Source organism: Cydia amplana, chromosome Z (assembly GCF_948474715.1).
Source record: "Cydia amplana chromosome Z, ilCydAmpl1.1, whole genome shotgun sequence".
Lineage (NCBI taxonomy): Eukaryota > Metazoa > Arthropoda > Insecta > Lepidoptera > Tortricidae > Cydia > Cydia amplana.
Window position 1 is genome coordinate 30,742,866 of NC_086096.1, and position 12,241 is coordinate 30,755,106.

Here is a 12,241-nt window from a genome sequence, read left to right on the forward strand (position 1 = left end):
CCTGGAGATGGATACTGAAGTACCTTCTACGTGCCATGTTACGTTAGTTCGCTGCGGACTTGGTGTAAGTAAATACCAGTTTTGATGGATTCAGGGTAAGGATGTAAGTATGATTAACATAGTCTAATAGAATGATGCGTTATGTTCTATGAATGTTCTCATCTAATAATTGATTGGGCAAAACGAACTGAAGTTACAGCATCATTAGGACGAATCGGTAATGCTGAAATGGAATGGAGTTAGTGACCCCTGGGTCTTGATATACTGGTCGTCTCGGTAGTTAGATCCTAGGCTGTGTCCTAGGCTAAGTATTTTTAGTATACAAATAAAAAGCTAGATGACGCTGTTCCATGTAGGTCAAGCCAAATAAAGATTTTTCTTGGGATTGTGTCCCCAGCAGACCCATGAAGTTATACCTAAGGTCCGAGCCAGACCAGACATGAAGTTGAACTATATAGGTATATGTTTGTCAAAAGAACTGTCTCATTTCAAACAGACAGAATCATACTATCTTTGTCTTACACTAGTACTAGCACCCAAAAGAAAAGGATGAGTATAGTTTTCCTGGTTCTTACTGACTGACAAATTGGTTTGATGTTTGCAGTACGTCGCTGCACGGTAAATTTTCAAAAATTAATAACGGCGGGGTCATAATTAAGTGTAACTCAAAAAAACTTCTTAATTAACGATTACACGGATAAATTGTATATCGGGTTTAATTTATTGCCCGTATTCGATTTACACACAGTATCTTAGAATGTAAGTAAATTAGCCCTTTCCAATCCAGTCAACAGAAAAATATACATATAATAGATCTAACATGAGGAAAAACTCAAAATGTTATCAGACTACCTACTCAATTATATCAATGAGCTAAGCCGCGGACGGACAAGCAGATAGACGAAAGTGACGAAACTATAAAAATGAAGATGATCTAAGAGTATGTTTAGAAAAGATTCAAATATAATAAACAAATAATTTACAAGATTTTACCTTCAAGTATCTTATCTTATCTTATACCTTTAAACGAGCAATTCTTGTATATTTATTTATATATATACGAACTCTGAAACGGCTCTAACGATTTCGATGAAATTTGCTATATGGGCGTTTTCGGGGGCAAAAATCGATCTAGCTAGGTCTTATCTCCGAGAAAACGCGCGTTATCCAGTTTTTTTAATGTTTTCCGAGCAAAGCTCGGTCTCCCAAATATAGCTGGTCAACCAAATCTTGTCAGTAAAAAAAGGCGCGAAATTCAAATTTTTTATGGGACGATATCCCTTAGCGCCTACATTTTTCAAATTTACCGTCTTTTTCTACTGTCTAGATCTGGTTGACCAAGTATATTCGAAATTATGGACAAAGCAAAGTATGGACTGGATTTGACGTTAATGTAAATGGCTCAAACAACTCGACTGTGTCTGTGTGTAATGTCACATTTTGACAGTTACAAATAGGATAAACTGCCAGCTTGGTAGAATTTTGTTCTGGCGCCGTGATAGTTTATTAATTTCTAATACACTAATGTTACGAATAAAGTTGTAGTACATATATTTTTCTTAAGGATCACGATGATTCATAGTTTATTCATTATTAACCCCTCTGGGTATGTCATTTTATCTTTATTTTGTATTTAATTTAACAAATTAGTCGATCTCCAATCGTATTCGTTTCTATTGGTAATTTATGTTTGATTTATTGTTTTTAACATGCAATAAGAAGCCAGCCAGACATGTCCTTATTTATTTCCAGGGATGTTTTCCTTGAAAAGCATTGGCGTAGCGTAATTCCAAGATCTGTGTGCGACTACTATTTGGAAGCTCAACGAGCCTCGCCTAATGTAAGTAACAGTGGGAAAATATACAAGAACTAAACGCCAATAAATAGGTTGCATTTAAGGTGCCCATGAATGCTTATTTCACCCTGTCTTCATAAGTATTAAAACACTTTGAGATGTATTTATATTTAGTTGATATGTTTTAAGGATGTGCCTCCGGTTCTGGCGGCGCCCCATCACTACCTTATCTCCATTCAGCGAGGAGGCGTGGCTCTTGTGGCGGTTTGCCAGCAGGAGGTGGCACCACTCTTTGTCATTGAGTTCTTACACAGGGTTGTAGACACTTTCCAGGTATGCATACACACCAAGGGCCAAAGTATCAACTTACAGATAGAAGAAAATAGCACCTTCTTTTAATTTTTTAATATTATTATATCTCCAGGGTTATACCAACCACAATTGTATAGTATTCAAATACACCAAACTTTATTTTAGATGTATATTTGGTATCATAGTGACAGCCAAAGTGCAATATGTTTTACTGAGACCACACACATACTTATGTAGAAAACTGGATGATATTTTTCACTTTAAATTCTTGTATTGAAAGTTTAAGTTTACTGGCTAAGTATAACTTATGAAACAGCTGCTTGATTAAATTATGTTGCTCTTTTGCAGGACTACTTTTCTGATTGCACAGAGACTATAATCAAAGAAAATTATGTTGTTGTGTATGAGGTAAGAATGAATAATCTATTTTATCTTATACCTTTAAACAAGCAATTCTTGTATTATTATATATTTCGGGGATCTTGGAAACGGCTCTAAAGATTTCGATGTCATAGTCATAGTCATAGTCATTTATTTATAATATTTTAAATATTACATGTCAATTTATTTAGGTATTAGGTTTCGTTGTTATATAATATTCAAATTAATTAAGTAATCAGCTTAATTAAGATATCAAGATAGGTACAATTACAATGTCAGTTATTCAATGAAATTAGATACATTACATTATTATTAATAAATTACATTTACAAATTATTCGGTAGGTCAAAAAAATCTTTAACATCGTAAAAAGAGTAGTCCAATAGCCATTTTCTTAATTTTTTTAAAAATATTTGTGTACTACCCGCATTCTTTATCACCGCTGGGAGCTTGTTGTATACTTTAGGTCCTACATGTGACATAATTTTAGATGACTTGGTCAATCTAATAGGTTCAGTGCGGAGTTGATTTTTCGATCCCTGTCTTGTGCGAGTGGTCTTTTTGCACGGGAATGTGTCTAGATTTTCATTAACATGTTTTGCTACATCATAAATGAACTGAGAAGGCAGTGTAAGAATATTGTTCATCTTGAATAAATCATGTGCTGGGGTACGAGGTGGAACAAACGAGATAATCCGTACAGCTCGATATCGATGAAATTTGATATATGGAGGTTTTCAGGGGCGATAAATAGATTTAGCTATGTCTTATCTCTGGGAAATCACGCATTTTTTTAGTTTTTATGTCTTCCAGAAATTTGATTTTAATAAAATAAATTTTAAATATTGTACTTACCTTTTTAATATTTACTACAATATTTTTTATCTTACAGCTCCTTGACGAAATGTTGGATAATGGGTTTCCTCTTGCAACTGAAAGCAACATTCTAAAAGAGCTCATCAAGCCACCAAATATTTTAAGGACTATTGCCAATACTGTTACAGGAAAATCTAAGTATGTATGCCTAAGTTGTTTTAAAATAAATATGGGTGTACTAGTATTATCTTCTTTATATTTTATGTAAGAATAAAATTCATAACAAAATAGGATGGTTAGATCAAAATTAGGTTTATAATTATATTCAAGAACTCTTGGAGTTCCACCTAGGTGGGATATTGTTTATAAAATATCTGACGACTGCTGTGAAACAATTCGATGTATCTATAAGAAAGTACATATTATAGTATTATGTAGTAGAATAAATATTGTAGTAGAATAAATTAAATACCTTATATTTATCCCTTTATTTGGTTAATAATGTTAGTGACAAGCGACTGTTGCCAACTACTTTAATTTTATATGCAGCGTCTCCTCGATCCTGCCATCCGGCCAGCTGTCCAACGTGCCGTGGCGGCGCTCGGGCGTCAAGTACGCCAACAACGAGGCTTACTTCGACGTCGTCGAGGAGGTGGACGCCATCATCGACAAGAGTGGCGCCACTGTCTCTGCTGAGATACAGGGCTATGTAAGTGCATGTTGAAACACATACAGTTAACATCAAATAGAAAGTGGCAGCTAAGGTGGTCAAATATATGGCAACACACCTTTGTTACGATAGGAATAGGGACGTGTTGCGATATATTTGGTTAATATGTCTGCCATTATTATATTTGAGGCTGACTGTACAGTGTTTTTGGTATCTAAAAGGCTGCTGAAGTATTCCACTGGTGTCTCAATGCTTTTCTTTGGTACACATTTTTGGTCTGTAATTTTGAAGCCAAGTCATGAAATACGATTATAGCAATAATTTGTTTGATTTGTTTCTTAAAACTGTTAAAAGAATAGTGTTTTGTTAGCAGCACTGAGCTAATAATATATAAATATTTTGGGTAGTAATCAGCTAATTTGGTTAGCAAAATGAACATCTAAATGTTTATCATTACTACTTTTGTACTTTTGATTTTTTTTTATTTTTTTTTATTGAGAAACTCATTGTTACAATTCCAGATTGACTGCTGCATCAAATTGAGTGGCATGCCGGATTTGACGCTCACTTTCGTAAACCCGCGCCTGTTCGATGATGTCTCGTTTCACCCTTGCGTGAGATTTAAACGATGGGAGGTATGACATTTCAAATATCTGATGTTACTGCTTGTCCTTCCTCTATTATCCTTTTCGCGAAAAGGTTAAATCTTTACTCAACCCCAACTTCCACAAAACACAAACCTAACTAGAGCAATTTTTCTTTTTAACCGCCTTCAAAAAAAAGGAGGTTCTCAGTTTGACCCGTATGTATGTATGTATGTATGTATGTATGTATGTATGTATGTATATTTGTTCGCGATTATCTCGCGTTTGGCTGAACCGATTTTGATGCGGATTTTAGTATACATAGATCTGAGCTGATGCTGAACCCTGGCTGTACCTAGTGGAACTCAGGTTTGGTGCAACATAGGCTCACGCTGTTTTGGTCATCCGACACGCCTTGATGAGCACTTGGGAGAGCAGTACCCAAGATAGAGCTGATGCTGAACCCTGGATGTACCTAGTGGAACTCGGGATGTACCTAGTGGAACTCAGGTTTGGTGCAACATAGGCCCACGCTATTTTGGTCATCCGTCTCATCTTGATGAGCACTTGGGAGAGCAGTACCCAAGATAGAGCTGATGCTGAACCCTGGCTGTACCTAGTGGAACTCAGGTTTGGTGCAACATAGGCCAACGCTATTTTGGCCATCCGTCACATCTTGATGAGCACTTGGGAGAGCAGTACCCAAGATAGAGCTGATGCACCAAACCACCCTGGCTGGCAGGGTTCACCCTGGCTGTACCTAGTGGAACTCAGGTTTGGTGCAACATAGGCCCACGCTATTTTGGTCATCCGTCACATCTTGATGAGCACTTGGGAGAGCAGTACCCAAGATAGAGCTGATGCTGAACCCTGGCTGTACTTAGTGGAACTCAGGTTTGGTGCAACATAGGCCCACGCTATTTTGGTCATCCATCACATCATGATCAGCACTTGGGAGAGCATTACCCAAGATTGAGCTGATGATGAACCCTGGCTGTACCTAGTGGAACTCAGGTTTGGTGCAACATAGGCCAACGCTATTTTGGCCATCTGTCACATCTTGATGAGCACTTGGGAGAGCAGTACCCAAGATAGAGCTGATGCTGAACCCTGGCTGTACCTAGTGGAACTCAGGTTCGGTGCAACATAGGCCCACGCTATTTTGGTCATCCTTCACATCTTGATGAGCACTTGGGAGAGCAGTACCCAAGATAGAGCTGATGCTGAACCCTTGCTGTACCTAGTGGAACTCAGGTTTGGTGCAACATAGGCCCACGCTATTTTGGTAATCTGTCACATCTTGATGAGCACTTGGGAGAGCAGTACCCAAGATAGAGCTGATGCTGAACCCTGGCTGTACCTAGTGGAACTCAGGTTTGGTGCAACATAGGCCCACGCTATTTTGGTCATCCGTCACATCTTGATGAGCACTTGGGAGAGCAGTACCCAAGATAGAGCTGATGCTGAACCCTTGCTGTACCTAGTGGAACTCAGGTTTGGTGCAACATAGGCCCACGCTATTTTGGTAATCTGTCGCATCTTGATGAGCACTTGGGAGAGCAGTACCCAAGATAGAGCTGATGCTGAACCCTTGCTGTACCTAGTGGAACTTAGGTTTGGTGCAACATAGGCACACTTTGTTTTGGTTAACCGACTTGTCGTCGTGTGCCTATGTTGCAGAGTTCCACTAGGTGGGTCGATGAACTTTTTTCTAACTGCCTTTAAAAAAAGGACGTTCTCAGTTTAACCCGTATGTATGTATGTACGTATGTATCTGTGTATGTTTGTTCGTGATTATCTCGCGTTTGGCTGAACCGATTTTGATGCGGTTTTCAGAAAAGTGTTTGTTACATTCTGGAGAAGGTTTTAGTGTACAGTGCATGGATGGTTTGAAAAACCAATTGGACCCGGTAGGTGGCCATGCTATCGGTATACTTACCAACAAATTTATGTTGCTGAAACCGATTTAGATAAAATAGTGGGAGTGGGAGTCGGACTCGGACTGGGACTGGGAATGGGAGTGGAAGTGGGAGCAATATACATACAAATCGTTTAGCACCAAAACGTCATATTATGTTGTGTCGCGATTATCATCGAGTTAGGCCATCACCAACATTAGTAGGTAGTTACTAGCCCAAAACTAAATGGAGAACCTAACAAACTAGTATTTTAGCCCAAAACCTAAAATAAATGAAGTACCTACCTATCACTAAAAAGTAAAAAATAAAATAAAATAAATAAAAAATAATTAATAAATTAAAAATCAACAAAAATAAAACCGAAATAAAATAACTTAATATAAAATCTTTTTTTTTTAAAAGGGAACCGCCTTCAAAAAACCAACCCACTGAAAAGTACAAAATAATTTTTATATGGCACCCCTTTACGTGTCCAGTCCCTATCCCGTCGTAAAGCGAATTTTTGCCAAAAAGTAATTAATACCTAATAATAAGAAAATTAATAATCATCCGGGTAATTACTTAGTTTTTGAAGGCGGTGCCAAACCAACAAAAACAGTCTTTACTACCAATTAGAAAATAAATACGAGAACGTAGTACCTACAAGAACTAAATTAATCAGTAAACTAAGTATTTCTTTATAATGCAAGTAAGTGCAGCGTTCTTCGTTGTCTAAAATATCGGTTCTCAAAAAATTTGGTTTGGCACCGACTTCAAAAACTAAGTAATTACCCGGATGATTATTAATTTTGTTATTATTAGGTATTAATTACTTTTTGGCAAAAATTCGCTTTACGACGGGATAGGGACTGGACACGTAAAGGGGTGCCATATAAAAATTATTTTGTACTTTTCAGTGGGTTGGTTTTTTGAAGGCGGTTCCCTTTTAAAAAAAAAAGATTTTATATTAAGTTATTGATAATATTTTCCTTGTCATACTTGTTTAAAAATCACACTGTAAACTTAATTACATCTGTACAAATTCAATATTCCTCTTTGGATGAGTAGTATAGTTTTTGAGGTGATTGAATAGATACTCGAAAGGGCTTTATACAAACAATTTATATTTCTTATTACAGTCTGAAAGAATCTTATCGTTCATTCCCCCGGACGGCAACTTCCGTCTGATGTCGTACCACATCGGGTCCCAGAGTGTGGTGGCCATACCCATATACGTACGGCACAGCTTGATGCTACGCTCGAACGGGGACCAAGGGCGGCTCGACTTGACCGTCGGACCAAAACAGACGATGGGCAGAACTCTAGAGAGTATGTATACCTAACATACCTTACCTTACGTAACCTTTTGATTGAGGTGTTGGAAAATACAGTAATTTATTTCCTAGCATTTTAATTCACCTTTGACGTTCTAAAATCATATCTAATATTCACGCTAACTGACATATTCAAACTGCTAAATAATTAATGTGGCCCATAACTACCAGGCGGATGACACAATCGCGCGCGTAGCCAATGAGTTGCCCAGTCGAAGTATATATAGTTCGTTTTTTTAGCATTAGAAAGAAGGTAAGCGATCTTGACATGCCTTTTAATTGAAAAACGCTTTTTAAAAATCAATAACTTATACTTATGAAAGCAGAAGAATATAAATGATCGTATTAGATTCATAATCTATATATATAAACGTGAAAGACCTGACTGACTGACTTAAATCAACGCACAGCCCAAACCGCTGGGACTAGAAAGTCCAAATTTGGCAAGTAGGTTCCTTATAAGGTCTAGGGGTCTACTAAGATAGGATTTTTCAAAATTCATCCCCTAAAGGGGTCAAATGGGGGTCCAAAATTAAAAAAAACTCGCCTGCGCGTGCGAAGCCGCGGGCACAAGCTAGTTGTTTCATATTTGCCGTGACTTATTTTTAAAACATGTTTTTCAATTTAAAGACACATCAAGATTGTTTACCTTTTTTCTAATGCTAAAAAAACGAACTATAGCAGATGGTGCCATCATAGCTTGCCCTGCCAATCCCTAGAATTGTGTCAAATTTTTGTTTTTTTTAATGCCCTGGATGCCAGCCCTTACAACTTGCCAACCCCATTGTAATACCGAAATAATATGTAAAAAACTTTTTATTTTCTTGTACAGTACTTAAGCTACAGTGATAACTGAACCCCCTGCATAGAAATTTGTTTACAGGGAGGTCAGTTACCTCTGCAGCTTACTGTATCTACTCCTATTAGTAGCAGGTACTTTAAAAAAAATATGCTGTTGGTGTTTTCTTATTCGTTGTTTTTCAATTTTAGATGTGGCATTAGAAATCTGCATGCCGAAGTGTGTTCTGAACTGCTCGCTGACCGCAAATCAGGGCAAGTACTCGTACGACCCGGTCAGCAAGGTGCTGTTGTGGGACATCGGACGTATAGAGCTACCGAAGTTGCCAAATATTAGAGGAACTGTGAGTAACAATGGTTTACCGACAATGTATTTATTACTTCCGCATTCATTGCTCGTACTCACAGAAACAAAACGTACGCGGTAGCGTGTATAGTGTAAGGGTAAAAACACCAGAGCACCATTTTAAACAATATTTATTAGGGAATCACAATAATAATCAGACTTTTGGACTTAGGTAATTCGCGACGCTGTCTAAGGCAACAAAACCGATCTTCTAGATGACAGACGTCATAGTGCTGTCGCATTCCCGGTTATTGTAGTGATGTGAAGACGCTAAATTACGATACCGCCTTTTAATAGGTATATAAATTTAAGGACCTGTCACTCATTATTAACGCTGCGTAGGTATACCTTTAGTCATGTCCTTTGCGTCACGTTTTCGACAGCATTTGCTGCTTATTTTTAATTGTGTGGCCGATTCTTCAATATATTTATTAAAATATCAATTTTCCACTGTAACGTGACTACTCCGCGATACTATTTATTATTTACCATCTTTTTTTGTATCAGGTATCAGTAGCGTCAGGCGCGGACACGACAGGCGCGACGCCCAGCGTGAACGTGCACTTCACGATACCCCAGCTGGCCGTCTCCGGGCTGCGCGTCTCGCGGCTCGACATGTACGGCGCCAAGTACAAGCCGTTCAAGGGCGTCAAGTACGTCACGAAGGCGGGCAAGTTCCACGTGCGCATGTGATGCGAACCCAACCCGGACCTGGCGTGGCTCTTCCTCAGGTTGCTGTGACCCGGCAAGTATCCTTTATGTACAAGTCGAGCGAGTTAAGCCGTTCATTGGTGTCAAGTACGTCACTTAGTCTGGCAAGTTCCATGTGCGCATGGGATGCGAACCCAACCCGGACCTGGCGTGGCTCTTCCTCAGGTTGCTGTGACCCGGCAAGTATCCTTTATGTACAAGTCGAGCGAGTTAAGCCGTTCATTGGTGTCAAGTACGTCACTTAGGCTGGCAAGTTCCACGTGCGCATGTGATGCGAACCCAACCCGGACCTGGCGTGGCTCTTTCCCAGGTTGCTGTGACCTGACTAAACGAATTTTTTGATTTTTTGAATTTGTTGTCTCTACACTGTAAAGGCTAAATCAAGAAGGATACTAGCCAAATTTGTTTCTCTTAGCGAAGACAATTAATATGAACGTTACACCAGCCTTTGAATTAGCCTGTAAAATAGTTTACTGCCTTATCTTATATAATAAGCACCGCATCATTTATGTACCTACTCATTCGCATCTTATAATATTCGTAAGTTTCGCCTCAGAAATAATTTGTTAAGATAGCAAATCGCAATAAAGTAATAAAATATATATTACCTACACATTTTTGACATACCTATATATATCAAATGGTCACGAATGTTTCGATGTTAGTTTTGAGTTCAGCCATAATCTTTTCACCCCACTCATAGCGCATCAGGGCATGTTTGCGGAGGCGCGCGTCGATTGTTTTCAGGCGACCTTGCGTGGGCGCGCCGCATCCCTGGTGCGCCGGGTGAGGGACAGTCCCAACACCATCTTGATAATGATAGGGGAAAAACCACACTGTCCCATAATGCTCCACTGTGAGGGACTACATTCCCCTACAAGTGTGATACAGTGGTAGCTAAAATTAATAGTTTGCCTACCACTGTATTATATATCTATCTGTAAATCTAAAATGTGTATATGTTGTGTTTATGTGTAATGCCTGTATGTTTGTTTTGTATATATATGTGTGTAAACCGCATGAAATAAATATGTATTTTTGTGTAGCAAAATGATGTCATTTCGAACCATTTTGCTACGACTAGAGTGCAAAATGAAATCCGAAGCTCAAGTAAAATACTTTGTAAAAGTGAAAGTGAAGTACCTAAGTTTAAAAAACATATTTTAAAGTTATTCCACATTTAAATAACGATCTGCACTAATAGACACGTATAATAAATGCAAACGTACTTAGCGTAGGGCATCGACAGGAGACCAAGCCCTGAAACTGAACGTGATCTTTCTATACCGCTTTAAGGGCTCCATTTTGTAAAAAGGCTGTTATAAAAAGCCACAACCCATACGATGGTTAGTCAGATGTAAAAATTATGACGATAAAGATCTTATATCTATCTACCGACTGTATGTTACTGAAATAAAATAGAGGTTAAGATATTTTGAGCGTATTCATAGTAATAATTTTACATCTGATAGTAAATGTAAGTCAAGTCGGTAAGTTCATTCATAATTATAAAGGTGCGCCTCACTCTTCGTCTTCTGTACTTATTAGAGTTATTTTCTTGATTTGAGTTCAATCTAACATGTTGTCGATAACCATCCGTCATTGTGACATTTCATACCTATTTGTTAGTAAGATCAAAGAGAATAGAGTGTATAGAGAGTTACTGTCATGGTAAAGTATGTAGCCACAGTACATTTACTGCCATCTTTCGACAGAAGATTCAAACTGTTTGACTTTGATCTGAACACCATTTGACTTTGATCCTTATTCATTCACTGATATGTGTCAATTTGTTAAATGTAAAAAATTTACGCCATATACTCAACAGCAGGCCAAAGGTGGCCAAGGATGGCGCCATCGCTCTAAAAGATTGCACCATACTTTTGGCCTAGTCTCGAGTAGATGGCGTTATTTTTTGACATTTACGAGTAACAAATCGACACATATCAGTAAAAGAATAAGGATCAAAGTCAAATGGCGTTCTAACAGTTTTAATCTTCTGTCGAAAGATGGTAGTAAAGTAAATTTACTGTGTCTACATAATTTACTTTGACGATCCGCCACTTTTTTCAAATTCTCTTGGGTTAAGATACACCATTTTATGATACAAGTAAGGGCGAGCGAGTGGGTTTCACTTTTATGGATAGATACTTATCACTATTTATACTAGGTACCTACCTATATGTAGATGGAAAGTATAAATAAGTAATTTAAATGTACTTGTTGATTATTAATATTATTATAGTTTTATTCATTTAAGATCAATATATTATGTAATAATAAGGTGAATGTTATACAAAATATTAGAATGTGACGAATGTCGTATTTTACAAAATACTTAATGTCAACTATTTACACTAGGCTAGTATGTATATCTGCATATGGATTTTGTAGGCACGAATGATTTGTATTCTTTCGTTTCCAATAATAGGGAATATTAAGCGAAACTCCTCATAGGGGGCGCTACCCCCACAATAAGTCACAATCCAAGGGTCTACCGCAAACGAGAGAATCGAAATTTTGTTATCTAACCGAGAGGTTAATATGATTTAACTGAGAGTGATAGAGAATCCATCTTGTATATTCGAGCGATAAA

At 37.9% G+C, this 12,241-nt stretch overlaps 1 protein-coding gene across 1 annotated transcript; it reads left to right on the forward strand.

Annotated features, from left to right (window-relative positions):
• Positions 1–1,442: 1,442 nt before the first annotated feature.
• LOC134661107 (AP-3 complex subunit mu-1) lies at positions 1,443–9,685 on the forward strand. The gene is made up of 10 exons (XM_063517054.1): positions 1,443–1,606; positions 1,753–1,840; positions 1,985–2,128; positions 2,456–2,515; positions 3,381–3,502; positions 3,854–4,013; positions 4,496–4,609; positions 7,596–7,785; positions 8,781–8,932; positions 9,442–9,685. Exons 1-10 carry the CDS (start codon positions 1,572–1,574, stop codon positions 9,625–9,627), a joined length of 1,251 nt encoding a protein of 416 aa, XP_063373124.1. The 5' UTR covers positions 1,443–1,571; the 3' UTR covers positions 9,628–9,685.
• Positions 9,686–12,241: the final 2,556 nt, after the last annotated feature.